The sequence below is a fragment of the Musca domestica genome, unplaced genomic scaffold (assembly GCF_030504385.1).
Source record: "Musca domestica strain aabys unplaced genomic scaffold, Musca_domestica.polishedcontigs.V.1.1 1, whole genome shotgun sequence".
Taxonomy (NCBI): Eukaryota; Metazoa; Arthropoda; class Insecta; order Diptera; family Muscidae; genus Musca; species Musca domestica.
In genome coordinates this window covers 43,629,855-43,652,405 of record NW_026712114.1, presented here as the reverse complement: position 1 = coordinate 43,652,405, position 22,551 = coordinate 43,629,855, and the positions used below count along the sequence as shown (strand labels likewise).

General features: G+C 35.6%; 1 protein-coding gene and 1 long non-coding RNA gene across 2 annotated transcripts; both read right to left on the bottom strand.

Annotated features, from left to right (window-relative positions):
* Positions 1 to 1,813: 1,813 nt before the first annotated feature.
* LOC131802784 (uncharacterized) lies at positions 1,814 to 10,671 on the bottom strand. The gene is made up of 7 exons (XM_059123399.1): positions 9,560 to 10,671; positions 9,196 to 9,491; positions 8,904 to 9,084; positions 7,700 to 7,817; positions 6,324 to 6,853; positions 4,244 to 4,361; positions 1,814 to 4,184 (listed from the first exon to the last, which is right to left on the bottom strand). The coding sequence occupies exons 1-7, from the start codon at positions 10,471 to 10,473 to the stop codon at positions 3,918 to 3,920; spliced, it is 2,424 nt and encodes an 807-aa protein (XP_058979382.1). The 5' UTR covers positions 10,474 to 10,671; the 3' UTR covers positions 1,814 to 3,917.
* Positions 10,672 to 19,242: 8,571 nt separating this feature from the next.
* LOC131802789 (uncharacterized) lies at positions 19,243 to 20,220 on the bottom strand. The gene is made up of 3 exons (XR_009342390.1): positions 19,941 to 20,220; positions 19,609 to 19,883; positions 19,243 to 19,524 (listed from the first exon to the last, which is right to left on the bottom strand). It is a non-coding gene; the product is annotated as an uncharacterized LOC131802789 (long non-coding RNA).
* Between the last annotated feature and the right edge of the window lie 2,331 nt (positions 20,221 to 22,551).

Below are 22,551 nucleotides of genomic sequence, written 5' to 3'. Positions count from 1 at the left end.
GAAATTTTGGTGACCATTGTGCGCCGGAAATGAAGCGAGGAACCTCATTTTGTAACCGTTCTTGGGTGGTGCGTGCTGAGTTCTATGGTGCTGAGACATGTTGGAATGTTCAAGGTCTGCAACCAAAATTTTTGCATGCCCTAGGATTTTTAAACCTTTTTGGAATATTTTTACGATAATATTCGACATTTATTCTGATGGCACGGTCGATTATTACGAGCGGAGAGCGACCATCGGCTGTTATGCCCGCCCACAGCATCACCATGGTAGGCGCTTGAGCTCTGGTGGCCAACCGAAGATGTACATTTTCAGCTGACCTCTTTGGCAAGTAAACACGATCACTTTGTTTACAAACTGCTGGACAACGAATGTTTTCTCATCGGAGAAAACCAAATTCCGCAGTTCATCACTTTCAACCAAGCGAAGCAACTCTTTAGCTCTTTTGAGTCTATTTTCTATCTGTTACGGTGGAAGTTCTTGCACTTTTTTGAATTTCAATGGCTTTACACGAATTCATTTTCCAATATTTGCGAATGGATTATTGCGATATGTTCAGCTCATGGTCATGAGCCATTTTTTCGGTCACTGCGACGCGGGTTTCGATCAAGTCGCTTCTTTACTTTTCGAACCATTTCTGCTGATGTTGCTGGTTTCTTCCGTCCACTTCCTTGACGTCGGCCTACGCAACCAGTATAACGGTAACGAGCGATGGTACGAGACACAAAAGATTTATTCACAATTAAATTCTGGAGTGCTCTAACGATAGCCACTTGTGGTTTTCCAGCCAAATATAAAGAAATCACACTATCACGCTTGAATTCCATCACGAATAACTTTTTTTCTGGAAAATTCTCACCATAATACTTTTGCACGCATGTAAACATTATAATGAGCTGTCACTGGAATAATTTTAACAGCTGTCGGACGGGTGGCTTAGAAATGGCAGATGTCTGAAGTTGGTTGGTTTACTCAAAATAAACAGTGTTTTGTGTGTGCTAAATTTTTCCTGCTAATATCCAGTTGTAAGTACATGTTTGTAATCTCCAGCATATTATAGATCCTACGTCCTTGTGGGAATCTGTGCAAACAATTTATAACGAAGTGGTCCAAACACTGTTACCAAACCTCGTAACAACAATGGAAATACCACAACAGCAAGTATAAATTATAGGCTACTTAATTGTAAATTAAATTTTCTAAATTATATTTTTGACCTTAAAATGGAATACCGAATATCATTTTACATATTCTGAAGATTCAGAAAGCTCACTTTCCCTCGTCTAAGTCACGGATAATATTCCACACCACGATTGGAACAAACTTTTAGACTGTACAGGATTCTGCATCAACAAACATTCTAAACAATATAAATTTTTTAATACTCTATATTTATTTCATCCTTTTTTTCAAGTGTTTGCTTTTTGTTTTGATATTAGTTTTTTAACACACAAACATTGTATGCCATAGAAAAAATACATTTATTTTACAATCAATAAAACATTTTTATTCTGGTTTATATTTAAAAATAACTTTTATTGCGATATGTTGATTGGTTCTTATTATTGTAGTAAAAAAATATATATATATATATTTTTTTTTTGAATGTATATAAAAAATTTGTGTTTTATATTATTATATGTAAAATATGCCTAAATATAATTTCTTCTACAAAACATATAGACAAAAAATTCATCGGTCAACATAACAATTCTAAATCGATTATGGGAAGAAATTTTGTAGTAAGGCACAGACAACTTCCCATGGGACATGTAGAATATTAATTAATTTTAAATACAAGGCACACATATGGTCATTTAAAGAGTTATATAACTTTGCTACAATAATATTTTTAATAATAAAATAAACAATTTCTAAACACAAAAAATGGACGGTATTTTAATTAACATTTGGAGAAAAAAAAAAACAAACAAAATTCATTACAAGATCAGCAACAGTTTGGCAAGGGGACGAGTATAAAATTTAAATTTAAACCGAAAAAACCGTTTGAAGAGCGGCACAATGGAGAAGAAGAAAAAACATAGAAAAATGAAACAGCAGGAGTTCCTCCTTTAATTTTTTCATATTAAAAATCTTAAAGATTTCTATTGTCTTCGAAGGCTGCCCAACAATAGAGGGTTCATTGTTTTTACATATTGGTCACTCTATGGATGATAGAGTGGTTGGCTCTATTGGTGCTTATATTCATGCTTGCCGGCAGGCTGTCTGTCTGACAGTGTCTTGTCTTTTAGACTGACGATGAAAAATGTGTGAAAATATTTTGAAACAAACATCCAGGAAGATAGCAGTTGGCAGTCGGCGTTTTTATATACTCCTCTACTATTACTGGTACCACATATTTTTTTTATTTGATACCCTTTTTTGCTGGAGGAAGGAAGATTCAGAATGAAAAAAATTCTGTAGAGACATTTTTTCCAACATTGCAAATGACCAAGACCAAGTGGTAAACTGGTTTTATGCAAAAGAATCTCCAAGAGGCAAAAAAGTTCTCAGGCTAAGATAAGGCAGCAGAAAAAAATCATGATGATCATCATCAAATGATGGTACAACAATAAACACACAGGCCTATCTAAAAAAATAAGTGTACCTCAGTTCATAATAAAAAAAGAAACCCCCATTCCAATCTGTTTCCCTCATTCTAATCGAGGAAGTTCGAAATTAATGCACAAAAACAAAACAGACACGCATAAAATGATATGAAATTTCTTAATGGTCAAGATGAACTAAATGGGTGGTAGTGCCGGCGACGATGCTGATCATTAAAAGAAATGTGACCATTATGGAAAGGGTGCAAATCCAAGAAGGTACCAACAAATCAACCCTCTCTGCTCTCACTCAAGGTTGTCACTGCGGTGCTCTATCCAAATAAAATCTTGTGTGTCTGCGTAAGATTGCTTGCTGCCTGGCAATCTCAAATACTTTTTTTTTTGGAACATTTGATTTAACAGGTTTTCTATTTTTCATTCTCCTTTTGTGGTTGTAGTTTCACGAGCAGCTAACTACACAGCTGTTCGTTCGTCCATTCAAAAGCAAAACTTCATGGATATTAAAAACAGATTTTGTAGCTTCATCCAAGCCAGTTAGCAGCCAGAGCACCACCAATATACTGAGAGTTGGGTGTTTACCTCCAGCTCTCTCAATGAAAGAATTTCCGTTTTGTACTTTTTTCAAAATATTGTTGCCCTTTTTGTGCGCAAAAAGGAATACAACTGAAATATGAGCTATAAAGAGAGGCGTTGTATTTTCTCATTCTTTATTGTCTGCCATGAGAGTTTATCATCATCAAGCAGCAGCAGTAGCAGCAGCCAGCAATAGAGTGTGTATAACTTTGATCAAAAGTTATATGATGCCTTGGAAGACCACTTCTTGGGAGCACACACACACACACACACACATCCTAAGTCCATGACAAATAATGAGATTCATTGTAATAGATTGTGTCTACAACTTAATCGCTTTGGATAAATGATGACAATGTTTTCTCTATGTATAAAGAAAAGGAGATTTTGAATAAAGTAACAACAACAAATACGTGAATAACTTTGACTCAACATTCATTTGATCTACTTGTGGTCATTCGGTTTTTATAAAGTATTTAAAGAGTTAGGCAGGAAGTCGCCGTCTACTGCTATGGTGAGAGTAGTGACAAGTTTTATTTGCGTTTACTTGCCAAACCAACTGATCTTGTATTTTATTTACCTTTTTTTGCTTTTCTCCAATGTTATTTGAGATAGTTGTTCTTTTGCACAAATGCACAGATGATTTTTGGACGGATTCGTTTTCTTGTATATTCGCACTTATTTTCTAATGTTTAAAAAAAATACTACAAAACTACATATATTTTCTTTGCATTCTCTTTTTGTTTTACCTCTTCTTTTTGGTGGTTCACACTTTGTCACTCATCTATACTTGTACAGCATAATAAGAGTAAATCCAAGTAGCGCCACAATTAAAGAGGTGGCTGCTTGTATTGCTGATGCACCAGCTAAGCGACATTTAAACATATCGTAACGGGATTCTTTGTCAACGACAATGTTTTGGAACTCTGCCTCAACCAACTGGCCATCATAGTAGGTGATTAAATCTTCAAATGGATATTCATAGCCTTGTTTGCATTCACATTTATAGCCACCCGTTTCATAGCCCCGACCCATAATCGGTACACACTGTAAGATGAGGGGGAAATGTTATTGAATTTCGAAAAGTTAACTAAACATGTACTTACATAGGAAGTTTGCTCATCGCATTTGTCTGTATTTTTAAAAGCATTTGGTTCATAATACCAATCCGGACATTGTTGTATATCCAATTGCATCATATCCATGGAAACTTGCACCACACCTCTGAAATGTAAAAAAAAAATTAAAGAGATTAATAAAACCAATAAAACATTATCTTAACTATATAAAATTTATAATTAAGCATGCAATTGTCATTTGGACAATTCAGATTAATGCTCTTTATTATTTTTTATTATTGATGCTCTAATCAAAATATTAAGATGAAGAAAAGTTGAAAAAACTGATGATCAGCTGAATTACGTGGACTATGTATACGAGTAGTCTGAATGAAGTGAATAATGCATTTGTCTTCTGAATGTCTTAGATAAAGTATTGTAGCTTGCTAGGTGTCCGAGATAATATTATCCAATGACGCGGATAATGACTTGGATTAGACCCTTATTCCTTCTTAAAATGACGTGGATAAAGCACTGTGCACTCTAGAAAACATGGATGAACTAAATTTGACATCTAAATTGCGTGGATAAATTAGTTAAACATTAGAAAGAGTATTTTTGACTTGCTAAAAACGTTGATATTTTATTTATGTCTCCTAAGAGACGTGCATAAATTATACAGGACCTTAATAAACATGAAAAGGTTTTAAATAACTTCAAAAGTACTTGGAAACGGTACTTTATGATTTCTAAAAGAAGAGGATGTAACATTTAAGACTTCGTGATGGCTTGGATAAAGAATTGATGACATCCAAAAGACGGATAAAATAGTCAATATGAAAAAATAATTGGTAGTGTCTATCTTTGAAATTGTTAAACATTTGATAGAAGAGATGTAGGAGATTTATGATTTAACAATATATAATTATGTACTCCATTTTCAAACATAATATAAGTTCGATATAAATAAAAAGATATGGCTAATTTGTATGGATCAGGAACTCGTTGGCAACTATCCTGTTGTTATTGCCGCTATAATCTTCCAGACAGTAGAAGAATATTAGCTGGTTCTGTATCGGAAAATGAATAAAGATTGTGGGTTATTTGTTCCTCCAAAAATTTAAGTCTCACGCCGAAAAGCATTTTACAGTCTCCTCATTGACAGCGGCTGCAGTAGGTCTCATGACTCTATAATGACTCCCACCATAAGTTTTAGATAAATAGATAAATAAATAAATGATATATTCCAACAGTAGCCATACGGCTGAGGGAATAATTATTTCCTTTGAAAATGTTGACCTTGTTGTGAGGGAAGTAAGGAATATACAGATTTTGCCAATCTCTGAACTCGATTTAAAGTCGATATAAATATTACGAATTACGATTTTGAATACTTTCTTCAAGGGTCATTGTGTGCACAGATAGGCACATATTTTTGCCATATCAAATTATATATACCCATGCCGATAACTTTATACAAGTATATCATAAATATTTATTTTTAACCCAAATAAAAATATACGAAATTGAAATGTAAATGTAAGTTTACAACATACTATTCAGAGTTTTCTTCTTTTGGGAAGCAAAGGAAGACTAAGGCATGAATTCGCCTTTTGTGCGACCTTTTCAAATTGGCCTTGATTCACATATACTCCTCAACAACCCTTTCCCTGTTTTCTAATCCCCAATTTTCTAAATAAAAGTCATAAGTTATAATAAAATGTCAACACTTCAACAATATAAGAACAAAAACAACAAAACATTTTCCCACGAAGGGAAGGGAATCAACCCGTTATGACATAAATGCGCGATTATACTTTTATGGGTCTTGTACAACTAATAAGTGGTAATTGAAGACAAGACTAGAAAACAAATTGGCAAAAGCCGCATAGGACAATCAAATCAACCCCATTAAACAACTGGCCCCTTTTCAAAGCGATAAAGGGGACCCGCATTAAATAGACAAATAGGCAAAACATGTTAATTAGGGATGACTTTATCAACAGCTAGAAAAACACAATACAAAAAATAAATGTACTCATTTTCACCTAAATACTGCAGAGAAGAATCCCCTTTTTAAATTCTGACATTGCCCATGCGCCCATTTCATTAACATAACAATACTCACTTGAATTCCAGTTTCACTTTGATGCTATCCCAGCCGAAAAAGGGTGCCGAATAGGTCACAAGCCATTTCTTGACATAACCATCACAATCGAATTGCGGTTGAGACCAGTAGCCATGCTTCAAACTAGCTGCTCGATATGAAGTGGGGTAGTGTTCATACTTTTGCAGATATTCACCTGTCTCATTTTGGCGTATCTTCATCTTTATATAGAACGTTTCTAGGTCATCAAAGTTGGTCGACCACCGCTGTTTCAAGAACTTGAAATTCTTCTTTTCCGTATAGAGTTCATGGGTTTTGTTGAGACGTGCCAAATCTTCTAGTTTGAATTTGCGTGTATTTAATTCAGTCTTATAGGCATAGGGTGCAAAGTAGGTACGGTTTGTGAATTTATTACGTTCCCAAAGTGTGGCAGCCGACCAAACCTTTGTGTCACCCAAAACAATGGCCAATGTTTCACCGATCATTTGATCTTCGGTAAGTGGTTTATCGGCCACACGTTTGCCCGTGTATACTTCATTGGGATCGGAGACCTAGGAAAAGTGAAAAAAAAAAAATAAATAAAGAATATGAGGAATGCTGCATGTGTATATAGACAAGTATTATCAAGCATACAGGAAATACAAAAAAAAACTTGTTGAAACATGTGGAAAGCAACAAGTTTTGCTTGCTGCCTAGCAAGTTGTGTGTATGCTTATTTTTTAAAGGATCTTAATTTGTAAATTTTGGTTTTTAGTGTCGTTTACTCGCTGCAGTTGTTGTTGCTGCTGCTGCTATTATTTCTTCTGATAAAATGGGAAAATATATTTCCTGTATCATATTTACCTAGGCGAATATTTAACAACTTGTGCAAATAAAATTATTTTTTCAACTAGTTTTTCTAGTATCCATTCTATTAGTTTCGTGAACAAAAAAAATCATTTGACACTGAATTTTGTGCAATTTTGTCGACCATAGGTTTGCCGTTTGTCTGTCTGACTGCCTGTTGTTTCTATGAACTTTGTCTTGCCATAGAAACAAGTTGTAGAACATGAGATTAGTATAGGAGGAAGAAACAAAAATGAATTATAGAGCAGCGCAGTTGTCTTTCCTTTATGAGGCGTAAATAATTTTCATTAACACTTCTGGAGAGGTTTTGCTTTTTGAAGGGCAACTTTCGATGATGCATAAGAAAAGGTGATAAAATCATTAATATTCCTTTTTTGGAGTTTCAAATGACATGCGATTTTTTGTAGAAGAAAGGTTTGAAGTTTTTTCGGTTTCTTGTAAATCATAACCGATCCACATGCTAAGCACTACATCAAAAGAAACCAATAATTACTGACAAAACTTAAGCGTTGTAGCTTATTGCATTATTGCTTAGAAGTTATGGGACATACCTGTAGGAAAGCACTAATAAAATTAGCCAAACGCACGGCCATTTTAGCTTCATTCTCGAATTGTTCCTTAGCACCGTAACTAACATCTCCGCGTAAAATCAAGTCCTGTGGATGGAAGCTATAAAAGAAAGGAGTAGATTAAATTCTGTTAACTATAATGAGGTTTTAGTTTAATACTGAGAAATTATTTGTCGTAAAAAATCCGTAAATTTCATGTTCTTTTAATGTCTACGATTTCGTCGTAGATAATTGTGTACTTCTTGGACTTTTAACAAATCAGTGGAAATTGTATAGATAACGTTGACTGGGCAGACGAATTTCTAACAATTCGAAACATTGGCACGATCCTATATCGCCAAGAAGAGTCGGTTTATCTGTGTGTCTGTCTGTGTGTGTAATTTGTAGTCACTCTACAGGTCGCTTTTATGATCTGATCTCCACGAAATTTTGCATAGAGCTATGTTTAAGGTCGTAATAAAAGGCTATTGTTATTGGAGACATATAAGTCACAATTATGGATCAATCAACGCGGAATTATGCGTGGAGTTAGAGTTTTTGACAAGACTGAAGTCTAACCATTTTGGATGTCGTCGGGCATTTCTGACCTTTTAATCGATGCCGATTTCGTTGTTGTAGGTAGCCTTTTTATATGACATTATTTAAGAATGAAACGGACCAAAATCATTAAAAAATAAACATGAAATGTACAAAATCTTTATTATTCTTGGAAAAATGAGTTGAAAATGTAATTTGTAATCTTTTCGCTTCGAAAAATATTGTTTCTAGCTCTAAGGAGTTTAATGAAGTCGAGGGGGTTTTAAATGATTCTGGCCTGACGGCTCTAACCATGATGCACCATTGCACCGGTCTCGCTACCCGATGCATCGGCCAGTGACTCTTTGGAATTACCCAGAGTTTTAACACCTGTTTTTATATTTAAAAAGAACACATTACCTATAAACATCCCTTCAAACATTACACGCCGACCTAGAAATTTCGAATGATTTTTTAAGTAGTCTAATTATATGTATACCAAGATATTGGGAAATTCGTTCATTCTTTTCCAAGGATTTTATCGTAAATTATAATATTGTAGGGTATTACATGGTCGGACCGTCCGTTTGTAGCCTTTCCCTTCATGTTTTGTCAGCAGTTTTTGTTTGTCTAAATGCGATGCATTTTCTCATTCCACATTTTTACTCACTTTTTGCATGTCTTGTAATTGACGCCATGTATAAACTTCAATGCCTGATCAATATTTAAATTTTCCGAATGTAGGGCAGCAGCACCAGTTGTATAGTTACGATATTCCGGATGTTTGTCCAAGTACTTTTCACGTATATGGTATGGGGCCCTTTCCCATTGTATGGGGACTTTTTGCACCCCTGTATTCAAAACGGAATTGAAAAAAGGAAGAAAAAGTATTAAAAAAATGTTCTGTTTCGCCACAAGGCCAACTTTGCGGTTTTCTTCATCTTCTATGTCTTCACACTTACATCCAATTTTCAAACAATCATAATCATTGTAGTATTGTTCAGCTGAAGCTCTTTCAATTATTTCGCCCAAGTACGGTCGCCTCACAACATTTGGTAATCGATAGCCAGGTTTACATCGACATTGATAACCACCCCGCCTGAAACCCCAGCCATGTAATGGTTCACATTCTGTGGTTTCTTTTTTACATCGAGCCGTGTCGGCAAAATGATTTGGTCCTTTATTACCCTCGCCTTTGGGACATTGATTTATATCTAATCTTTCAAAGTCCATTTCAAGAACAGCAACGGCAGTGTATCTGCAAACAGAAAGGAAAGAAAGAATAAATAACTTGTCTATGTGCGAAAAATAAACAAAAACCCTTACTTTGGATATTCAATATGTCTAAATTGTGTGTGTCTAGGATAGATGTCTGCAATTGGCACAACAGCTGAAACCAACCATTTATTTGAGCGACCACAATCGAAATACGGTCTTGTCCATTTCACTGGACCAGGATCTTCATCAGCTCCGGGTGGACCATGGAATGTAAAGGTTTCATTCGTATTATTGGCATAGCGAATTTCCACTTGATATGTTGTCTTGGTGTCATGTCGTCCCTCCACATCGTCGGGTAACCATTTTCTATACCACTCATTTATTTTATACAGATCTGAGGAGTAGTCATTCGATTTCGATTCTGGTGGATGGGCACCCAAATCCCGTACATCAAATGTATTCCAGGTGGAAATTTTTTGCAAATGTATGGGATCATTGAAATCATCCAGGCGGAAGGTACGCGGGCCAAACCTGGGGAATGTCTTGTTGAAGAAGCCACGATATGAGGAAGTGTATGAACTGTTTGGTGCAAAGTATATGGCCGAAGCGTTGATGTAGGGATTTGCTGAAACATCTGCCACCGTTGACAAGAAATAATACATCATACCAGGATCATAGGTATCATTTATGGCTGGTCTGATAAATCTCGATTGTAAAATATAACTCCAAAAGAAACTTCGACTCAAAGCCATGTTGTGTAAATGCAGCAGTGCGGTACGATTTGGAAATATGGGATTTATATTGATCTCCTTAATATCTGGTTTATGGGACACCGTATCCTCTGGCAAATACAAATCGCTAACATGTTGTATAGGACAATTGTCGCCATTCACTTTGTCATATTTAATTTTGATTTCATCAAAGGCATCTCTAGCTTGCCACTCGAATTGGGCGAACACACCTACAGCCAACACCAAGACGAAGAGCAACAAGCTCTTGCCCAGAGCACTTTGTAAAAACATTGTTCAACTGTTGGAACAGCGAACAATGGTGAGCACTTTCTGTATTCTTATTAATAAATAACACAAATAATGTAAAAAGGATTTAAATTAAACAAACATACAAAAAATAGTTAAAAACTCAACAAATACACGCCACTTTGCTTTCGCCCGTATTGACTAATTAAAGAATGGATGAATGAATGAATGAAAATGACACTTGTCCGAACTACGCCCTCAAATGATGGGCTTGAGACAGAGTGGAAATGAAACTCTGTGTCAGGCTTAAACATCAAAACAAAACAAATCGATGGGTTAGAGTTGCCAGATGCAGTTGATGGGAGAGAAAATGTTTTGTTTATACAAAATAAAATGCGAAGGATAGAAAAGAGTTGTTTAAAACAAAATTCAAATTAAATGTTTTTTTATTTAAATAAATCAATTCAAATTTAAAAGCAAATTGCAATTATTGACATCTTTTTATTGACGCCTGCGCCGCACATTTGAATGTGGTAACAATTTACATGCTTACTGAACACAGCCCATCAACAAGTGTTCATGACGTCATAGTATTTATTGTTTTGTTCCAAATCAATTGTTTCTGCATGTAAAAAGCATTGCCAAAGAAGAAAACAATGGCTCATGGAAGAAGACGTTTAATGAGGTTGGCGTTTTTAAATGGGCTATGCTTAAAGCATGGTAGAAGAATGCAGGTAGTCGCGTCGACACAGCTGCTAGGACAATGAACTGTCAATTTTTTAAAGAAAAATTATTAAAATTTGTAAAAATTCTTAGAATGTGCATATCATAAGAATGTCCGATTGACTTCCTGTAGGAATGGATTAAAGGAATGCTTACATGTTGTAAAATGCAAGAACTGAGAGAAAGTCTAAAAAATCATTGTAGCCTTTAAAAATAATCATCTTTGAGAGACCCTTGATCGTAGACATATTGCTTGTTTTTAATTTTCAACAGACCGGAAAATTTGGATTCTGTCAAAATAGAATTTTGTTCAATAATGAAATTGTTACGCTCGACATGTGTCAGTAAAATTAATTCATTTTTAAATTGTAAGATAATAAAATAAATTAGCAGTTTGCTCTCTTTTAAGTTGTACTGTTGTTTTTGTTGCGAAACACATTTTGAGTAAAAAGTTGCAAAACTGGATGATTTTCGCACGGCACAGAGTTACTACCAAATATTTTCTGCTCAAAAATAATAAATAAAAATTTATTGTAACAACATTTTTTACATTACTGCAGTTCTGAAACAAAGTTTTCAAAAATCTAGTTAAATTGTTAATTGCGTATTGTTTCATATGGCAATACTTATTACACCCTTTAGAGTGTTGTCAGTTCCAACTTAGACAATTGTGGGTGTGATACCGTTCTCACACATTCCTATGAAACGGAACGAAATAAAACGTCTATTGTGAATGATCAACAAACGAATGAAAAAACAGTTTTTACAATGAATTTACCGGTTCGAAATTAAACATTTCTTAATTTTTCTTTAAGAAAATGAAATATAAGAATATAACTAAAAACATTTTGCATGCATAAGTATCCTTGTCTATAGAATAAGTGAATGGATAATTGAATTTGTCTATAGATTAAAATTTCATTGGAGATAATTGATTGGAAGTCAAAAGTAAATCAGTGCAAAAAATAACCTAAAAATTGAATTAACTGACGCCAAATCTTGTAAAGAAAGGAACATTAAAATGCTGGGTGATTTATTTGATTATTTGAGTTTAAAAGAAGAAGGTAAGATGAATATTTATATAAACCGTCATTTTATATCTATTCAATTGGTATTGTTACTACATTTACCTTAAAATCATTGCATTAGAACTTTGTTGGCGAAATATAACACAGAAGTGTCTACTTCATAAGCTTTTCATTTCTGGGACCAGCAAAAATAATTATTTCAAACAAAACAAATTCTTGTGGACGTCGACACTCCTTAAAGACATCACATCCGAAGAAGAAGGTAGATAAACGAGAGGTATATATTTTTAACCTTATATCAGGAATGAAATACTCCTTGGGTAACAGAACCGAGTAACCTAACACATCTAGACAATGTTTGTATTCCTTTTAAAGCTTATGGAAATGCTCGAGTGTCCACATGATTTCGGTTCGGCTTAACTCTAGTAATAACGTTCGATATTTGGGGTGTAAGCTATAATTTGGCATATACTTTGTGTACTCCCCAAATAGGGCCTTTTCCGAGGTTCAGAAAATAAATTATTTTGATACAATTCCGCAGTGTCTTTAATAACCAATTGTTGGACAGGTATTTTTTATTAGCTTTCAAATGATTTTTTTTTACTAAACAAGAGTTGTTGCGACGATTTAAACATACCCGTCGTCGTGTCGACCTAGATGACTAAAATTGTTGGTTATATATATCAGATATTTTTACGTGATTGTTGCCAGAATTGTTTAAAGTTGGATATTTAAAGTTCTTAGGAATGCTAATATGTTCGGCAGAATGTTGTCACACGAATTCGGTATTTGATGATATTTTGTCACATTTCCCAACGGATATTGTTCAAATTTTCTATTTGGAGTTCATAATGGGTGCCTGCTCCTAGACAGAAAATTGCTTAAACAGATGTGTTTTGACATAGCTCCATAAAACGGAAATTCCAAATGCTTGGCATTTCACTAATTTAACAGCTTCTTTAATCGTTTTTTTTTCCTGAATACAGTGATGAAACTCTGATTGCGTACAACCGGATTATGTTTTGTTCATTGAAATGCATATAATGGTGGAAATACTACAGAGGAGAAAATATCAGGCCCCGGTCGAGAGGCAACTACTTAATAAGAGACATACGATCTTTGTTGTTGTAACAGTTTTACACAGTATTTTTTTATTTCTGCTAACCCGGTCCTAGTTCCAGGTAGTAAAATTCGGCCATTTTTTGCGGGATGAAGCCGAAGATCTTTTGTAGTGAATGGAGTAGGTTTAATAGGGCAGCATATTGTGCGGACCTGTTTAACGCGCCGGGCAGACGTTACGCACATCTCCACCAACTCGTGCCCAAGACGAGTTGAGACGACTAAACAATCCTGTGACTGCATCAGTATGAATGTCACTCAAACCTACCTGACAGGCTTCTTGATCTAGAGGCTTTCTCTTATAGCCTCTCCTCCCTATATCATGTATGTCTTTCCTAACACGTCTGGGTGGGGGAGTTTTATCCAGAATATGATGGTTTTAGTGACTCCCACATTAACACCCAAGCAGGTGCTGCAACGAGAGCATATGGTTATGCTGACGTACGGGAAGGACCTACGCCTCCTGATGTGGATGGTCCACTGGTTTCATGAGGAGGTCTGAATGCCTTCAACTGGGTAGCACTTATATTCGCAGACCACACTGGGCGGGATAGCTGATCACAGACCGACGTATCGCTTTATAAGCGCACTCCAAGTGCTGCTGACTAGCGTCTTGAGGACTTGGTTTCACTTTTCATTTTGTCGCAGTTAGCTGTGGCTTTCGCGGACGATTGAAAAATGCTATCGAATGTCGAAATCTTTGGAAAGCTTGGATAGTTTTTGGACATACAGCAGAGAAGGACAATTTTGAAAAGCTAAGGAATACTTTCTATTTAAAAATGTGCTATAAATCTTCTCATTTGGTCTGAAGTCTTTAAATTATAAAACTTATTTTACCTATAAAGTAGGTTCTATAAAAATGTCCTCCCTATATACTACCGATTGAAGGTATGAGCTCTACGTCAGATACATTTTTTTCGGCTATGGGTCACAGTTTCCCAATCCAACCAGCGGTTCTTGTTAAACCCATTCTCATATTAAACCTCGAAGATCTATTAGTGGATATCCGATGAAGTTTTCCCTTTACGATCTATTTTACTGAAGGCTCTTAGTTTTTCCTAGAATATTTTAAGAATTTAAACGGTTCTTAACAAACAAAAAATTGTTGACGTTTTTGTATATGTACCAAAAAGGATTGTTGGAAATGTTGGATGTTTGGCAACTTCCATCGAACTCATGCAAATGAAATATGAGCATCACGTGGAACCACTTCCATTAAAATGTAGCTGAGAACTAATACAATATCTGATAAACAGTTTGGCAAATTCTCTGATCGGTAAATCGATTGACTGAGAGCCATACCGAGCAGTTTGTCGCTAAATTTAATCAGGTATTTCTATTCCCAGATTCTTAAAACAATTTCAAAGTCTTGATATTAAAATCTGTATCACGTTTGTAAAAATCAAAATAACAACTCGTTTTGATGACATTTTAATTAACAACCAACACAACAACCCCCAAACAAACAAGTAACCCATAATTAATTCTATACTAATTTATTTATATTGTAGGAACACAACATTTTATCTGTATTACCTTCCGCTGCAGTAAAAATCGCATTTGTTTGCTTTCACCACGCTCCTCAAATCAGGCTTTGTAAATTAATTATGACATCTGTTTTTGTCTGTGGACATTATGCTCGGCTTAATTGATGTCCCAGACAAACTAAAGTAAATAAAACACATTTTTCATTCCCGGTCAAAGCAAATCCCAATGACATGAATGAGAATGCGGCGTTACAACGCGGAAAACTAAAATAACTCCAAACAATGCCAAATGGTAGTTAACCATCCATCGCTATGTTCATATGAATGTTGCAAGCACCTTCACCAACCAACCAACCAACTCGGTGACTAGGGTGGGCCTTTGCTTCTTTGTCTTGTCATAGAAATATGGACACAGACATACACCATCACCGCATGGAAGACCCAGCAGTCGAGAGTGGAAGTCGTAGGGTCATAAAAAAGTAAAATATCATCCTCTATTCGGTTGTCTGCAATCTCCATAGAGTTGGAACTACTGCACCAGGCAGGGATACAACGAAATAAAAAGTAGGAAAGAATAAACGAACATGACATCAAAGGAAACACATTAAAAACATACAACATAAGGACCTATGTTTCCTGTTGGCTATTTTTGCTTGTTCACTTTTTATGTCGTCGATTGTTGTTTTGTAGAGAAAAACTCCTTCAGAGCATACAAATAAACAAACGAAGAAAAAAATACTTCATATAAAAGGAGCAACGGACAGGATATAAAGTAAATTACTTGACGTATTCATGTTAAGGTGTAAGACGAAAAACGCCATGGCATGCATGTATGCAGGTGAAAAATAGAAAAAACCGGCAGCAGCAGCTAACGCCAGCATGGCATAGAAACAAATCGTCTTTGTTTGCCAATGGATGAATATGGGTAACAAATTTGTAATGTCATTCGGTTAATGCCCGAGGAAAAATGTTTGAAAAATAGAAGGTCCTGTTGTGGATATATAGCATAGTTTTAGTTGGTACAGTTAAGGCATATGGGTTGTTGGGAGATATTACTACGGAACCCAACAACAACTTCCAGGATGAATCGATATGTCAAGTTGTCTCAAATTTTAGTTCATCTCACGCATATGATTGCATCATTTTTTTTTCCAAATATAACATCTAAACCAAATTTCTTGCAAACCTTTTCACATGTTACTCCAAAGAATTCATGGGTGCCCTAGACAAAGTGTGTCTCTGGCTGGCACTAAAATAAAATCATTTTGGCAATGCCAAAGTTAAAGGCAATGTGTAGCGGAAACGCTAGGAAAATGCCAGTGCCAAAGTTAAAGGCAATGTGTAGCGGAAACGCTAGGAAAAAGAATTTATGAAAACTGTTAGATAATTTTTTTTTTATTAAATTTGGACAATTGGGAATGGGGAAATTTAAAATCATTCACTATTAGAACACTATTGTACAAAATGTAAACGGTTATTATTGGAATGTACAAGGGATGTCAACAAAATGTTCGGTACCTATAATACTCTTTAATTGATAGTTAGAGTGGTAGGCAAAACATTCAATCAAGCCATTTTTGTATCCTAAGCATAAAATGATTACCCTTCCGTTGGCATGGTATTTCACCCAATTATTGGCACGGCATTTGATGACATCATAATCATAACTTTGACACGGAACTTTAACCTAACTTTTGGTGACAAAAATATTTTGTTTTATTTGTTTGTTATAAAGATATGTAATTAAGAACTACTCCAGTTTGAAGATACTACATTGTGAAATCTGTTGAAACATGTATATGGGGTCTGTAGCTATATTTTTTAGAAATGTTTAGCAATATTTGGAATGTCTAGTATTCTTACGATCCTCTTTAAAGGAATTTAATTAAGGGATTATTAAAATTATTCCAGTGACAGCTCCTTACATTGTTTACAAGCGTGCAAGAGGATTTTAGTGAGAATTTTCCCGGAAAAAAAGTTAGACGTGATGGAATTCAAGCGTGATAGTGTGATTTCTTTATATTTGGCTGGAAAACCACAAGTGGCTATTGTTAGTTAGATCACTTCAGCATTTAAATGTGAATAAATATTTTGTGTCTCGTATCATCGCTCGTTACCGTGATACTGGTAGCGTAGCCCGAAATCAAGGAAGTGGACGGAAGAAAACAGCAGCATCAGCAGAAATGGTTCGAATGTAAAGAAGCGACTTGATCGAAACCCGCGTCGCAGGGACCAAAAATGGCTCGTGAGCTGAACATATCGCAATATTTCATTCGTCAAATATTGAAAAATGAGTTCGGGGTAGAGCCATTGAAATTCCCAAAAGTGCAAGAACATACACCGCAATGGAACGAAAATAGACTCAAAAGAGCTGAAGAGTTGCTTCGCTTGGCCGAAAGTGAAGAACTGCCGATTTTTCTTTTTCCGAGCGTGGCATCAGAATAAATGCCGAATATTATCGCGAAAATATTCTGTAGGATGTATTAAAGCCTTGGGCACGCAAACATTTTGGCCACAGACCTTGTACATTCCAACAAGATTCAGCACCATTGCACTCAGCACGCGCCACTCAATAATGGTTACAAAATGAGGTTCCTCGCTTCATTTCCAGCGCACCATGGCCACCAAAATCTCCGGATAACAATCCGTTGGACAATTGTGTCTGGAGTATTTTGCAAAGCAAGTTTGGCACTAAAAAATACCAAAGTGTCGATCACCTCAAGCACGCGTTTCGCCGGGAATGGGCCAAAATACAGCAGAGCAACATTGGGGCAGGGTGTGACGGTTTCATTCGTGCAAAAGGTGACCAATTCGAACAAATCTAAACATATTCTAAAATTCTATGCGACATTTTTGCTTTCATTAAATAAAATTTGTTGCATTTTTTTATCTCACCCTGTATGTAGCTTTAACTGTTTTGGTAACAAATTTTAAACCACCAAGCTTTTCATAGCTATTCATAAAATGTATTCCATCGAGTCCTTTTGGTACCTCTATGTGTTTTTCCATTCCTAATATTAAAGTGTATTTCTTCATCTCCAAGTTTGTTATGTTAATTTGAACTAGATGTAATGATTTTCGGCATCTACATAGGGAGCACTTTTTTAAGACTTAGCTGCAGTTCCAACTAATTTATCATTTTTATACCCTCCACCATACTATGGAGGGTATATTAACTTTGTCATTCCGTTTGTAACTCCTCGAAATACTCATATCAGACCCAACAAAGTATATATATTCTTGATCAGCGTAAAATTCTAAGTCGATTTAGCGATGTCCGTCTGTCTGTCTGTCTGTCCGTCTGTCTGTCTGTCTGTTGTAATCACGCTATCTTTCGAATGAATTGAGATAGATGGCTAAAATTTTGCACACATGTTTATTTTTCCAGTAGGCAGGTTAAGTTCGTAAATGGGCCATGTAGGTCCATGTTTTCATATAGCCCCCATATAACGGTACCTCCCTATATTCGGTATTTTGATGATTTTAGCGACATTATTCACGGGAATTGTTTCAAATTTGGTATTTGAAGTTCAAAATGGATACTACACCCTAAGACAGAAAATTTTCTGTGCAGGTCCACGTCTTCATATAGCCCCCATATAACGGTACCTCCCTATATTCGGTATTTTGATGATTTTAGCAACATTATTCACCGGAATTGTTTCAAAATTGGTATTTGAAGTTCGTTATGGGAACTACAGTCTGTGACAGAAAATTGTCTGTGCGGGTCCAGGTCTTCGTATAGGCCCCATATATCAGTACCTCCCTATATTCGGTATTTTGACGATTTTAGGTACAATACCCACCGAAATTGTATGAGATGTGGTATTTGAAGTTCGTAATGGATGCTACAGCTGTTACAAAAAATTGTCTATGCTGGTCCCAGGTCTTCGCACAGCTCCGATATAACGGCACCTCCTTATATACGATATTTTGATGATTTTAGCTACATTATTCACTGTTTATTTCAAGTTTCGAATTTGAATATGGTAATGGCTTATGACAAACAATGCCTATGTATGTCCACGTCGTATAGACCCCAATATAACGGCTATATTCGGTATTTTTAAATTTTTAAAAGAATTTTTTAAGGATTTTATTTTTTAAAAATTCCCAAATTCGTTGCAAATGGTGGAGGGTATTAAAAGTTCGGCCCGGCCGAACTTACTGCTTTTTAACTTGTTGATTTTCAAATGTCAGTGGTAAAACCGGCCAATATTGATCCATTATTTTAAATGTCTTTAGTTGTAATTCTGATGCAAACTTTAGAGATCCTAGCTTTAGCCGTAAAGTGTGGAAAATTATTATCCTTTTCTTAATTATTCATTCTTATTGAACCACATCTCAAATTGATTTACAGTTTTTTTTCTGAGTTGTTTAATTCGTATTCTAGATTTTTACATTCTTAGCCTGTCCCTTTAATTTTTTACTTGATTTCTAATATGTTCACCTGTCATTGTCGAAAATGTCAGCCAATACATCTGCAGCAGCAGCATCAGCTACGGAACAAAATATCTCCCTTGTACAGATTTTCTTTTATCTTGTTTACAAAAACATCTTAGGTCATCTAGATATGTATTTCCATTTTTTATTCATCCCAGAGGATTACACTTTCCCATTATTCATAGGTTGCTGTTTTATTGTATCGTCCTCGTTGTTGTCGTTGTGTTAAGTCCTAGTATTGTATTGAATTTATATCTCAAGGTGGTGTGTTTGGCAGTGAGTGTATTGTTGTCCTCCTAGGAGAAGAGGATATCTTAAATATTCGTGGCAAGCACAGCTCACAGCTGTGACCAAACCTATTAGCTTTTTATTGTATTTACCTATTGTAGTACTCTTGCAGTATTTTTCTACTTCATTCCGAGTGATATCCTTTGGATAAGGTATCTAGATCATCACAACATCAACATCATGAAGAAAAAGGATAACACAAACAACCGACGACATTGTTGTATTTTTATACACCTTGCATGATGGTAGGGGACTGGCTCCTCCCCAGCTAGCTAGGGATGAATTAAAAACATGTTCTTTGCTCTGCTCTCCGCATGACTCGTATCGTAGCAGCTATCCTAGCTAGGGGAGAACAGAAATTGTTATCCTAAAACAAAACAAAATAAAAATGAATTGCAAAGCAAATTAAAATGACCTAGGATACTTTGGCTGGCTCCCTGTATGACAACAATGACTGCTGCATGGATGGTGTCGTCGTTGTTGTTGTTGCCCGCATGTAATGTAAATAACAAATTGTTTCCTCCGAAATGGTGATTGTGGGCAAAGGTGTGACGGACGTGTTGAAAACGGAAAAGGTGAACTAATTGAAGTAAAAGGAGCTTAGCTGATATGTGTGTGGGAATGAGGGGACTCAAAGTTTTAGAAATTGTTTAGGAAACATTGTTCAAAACACACAGACACACAATAGGCCATAGGGACACGGAACAGATGTCATTTGATAGATGTATGACAGAAAAAAGAGAATAATAAACGAACAAGTTCAAAACAAGTGATTTTTTGTTGTTCTTGTTGTTGATAGTTCTAAATGTGACAACAAAGTTTTTGTTGTGCTGTGGAGTTTTCCCCTAACATATGCTCTACGTTTGACTTGTGTTTTCTAATTAATGTAAGAGGGTAATTGAATACAAAAAAAAAAAAAAAAAAAAAAAAAAATTACATATATCCTTCAAACTAAAAATTTGTTATAGTTTTAGTTGAAACTATTTTATGAGAAGTTTCTTATACGTTCCATCATACATGGTATGGAAGGGTATGTTATGTTTGGCATTTCATTTGTAACTCATCGAAATAATTATTTGAGACCCAACAAAGATATATTCTTGATCAACTCAAAATTTTAAAATGTCCATCCATTAGTATGTGGTAATCACCGATCAAGATGGCTTTAGTTTTCGTCATATGCATGTTATTTTTGAAATTTGTATGGCATTGATCGGCCTACGTTTTCGCATAACACCCATGTAGAGGTACTTCCTAATATTTGGTATTTTGATCGCATTCTCGGTCCTTGTTTTCCTATTGACTCTATATAGTAGTATCACCCGATATTCATTTGATGATTTAAGATATATTTTTCAATGGAGGGGTTTGAAAAATTGCATTCAAAGTTCTTAATCTATCAGACAGAAAGAAAGTGACGTGACTTCTATAAAGGTACATCTCCATATTTGGTATTTCGATGATTGTAGTCAAATTTTTCAATCGAATTCCATTTAGGTAATATTTAATATAGGGTCTTCTATCCGTAGAAGACTCTGAAAGGGTATTCTAACCGACGCTTAAAAGATTTTTTATCCTAAGGCCCTTGAAAGGTTTTTTATCCAATGAAGACACTTATAAGACATTTATCCAAAGAAGGTCCTTGAAATATGTTTATCCCGAGGCCCTTGAAATGTCTTTTATCCATTCTATACACTATACACACTTCTATACATTGAAGACCATTAAAAGTTCTATCCATAGAAGATAGAATACCCCCAAAAGGACTTCTATCCATAGGTGGCCCTTAAACGTCTTCTATCCATATGAGACACTCAAAAGGTCTTATATGGAAGAAGACACTCAAAAGATCTTCAACCCACAGAAGATCTTTAAATGGATTCTATTCAAAAAATACTCTTAAAAGGTATTCTATTCATATAATATCATTAAAATCACTTCTAACCACAGAAGGCCCCTAAAAGATTTTTTATCCCAAGGCCCTTGAAAGTTATATTATCCAAAGGGGATCCTTAAAAGCTCGTTTATCTATAGAAAACTCTTAAAAGGTGTGATATCTATAGAGGTCTCTTAAAATATTTGCTAATCATAGAAGACCTCATAAGATCGTCTTTCCAAAGAAGTTCTTCTATCCATATAACTTTTGTAGAAGTTTTTCTATTCATAGACGGCCTTGCATCCATTTAAGACCTTGTAAGTGTTTTCTATCCATATAATCTATGTTTCTGCCCATAATCAATGGGAGTGTTTCTGAGCCAAATGTCTTCGTGCCCTCATCTCGCTTTGTCCACCGATGGATGTCATGATGCTTCCACCTGCAGTAGTTTTCAGTTATAAATGATGGACAGCAATTAGAAAGCATTGTACTGCAAAGAGTTGGTTGGATCTCGATAGAAGGCTTATCTTTGTTAAAATAAATCATCTATGACAAAATTTTGTTGCAATGCATTCTTGGTGCTCCACCACCACTGCCGCCGTTTTCTCCGACATTTCCGGACGATTTGCCAAGGTTTTGTTTTGAACAACGTGTGTCAATTGCGCGTGGATGACATAGAAAGGAAGGAAATGGCTCACAAATACTCCGCTCTGTTCAGTTTTTTTTTTTCAGTTGCAGTTTGTTCGCTGCTTGAATGGCAAATGGAAAACAAAAATCAATATTTTCCTGAAACCTTATGAGGTGCCAAGGGGTAATGGTTTACGGGCCAATAGATTTGTCGTTGGAAAGAGCATCCAATAAAAGCGACAACAACAACGATGACGATGACAACGAAGGCATCTAATACCATAGTAACTGAAGGAGTAGGGTAAGGGTAAGGAAAGGGACAGGAGTAGGAGTAGGAGTGGGATGAGAAAAAAGGGTAGGCACAGAAAGAAGGGATAACAGATAACAACGACGAAAACGTACTTTTTGTCTGATTTTATTTTTTTTGTTTGCTTCGTTTTTGGTTATTGCCTTCTATGTGGCGTAATTTGGCATTGTGCTTTGCGATTTTTTAGGGCGTTGTGTGGTGTGGCGGCGGTGGTGGTGGTGTTGC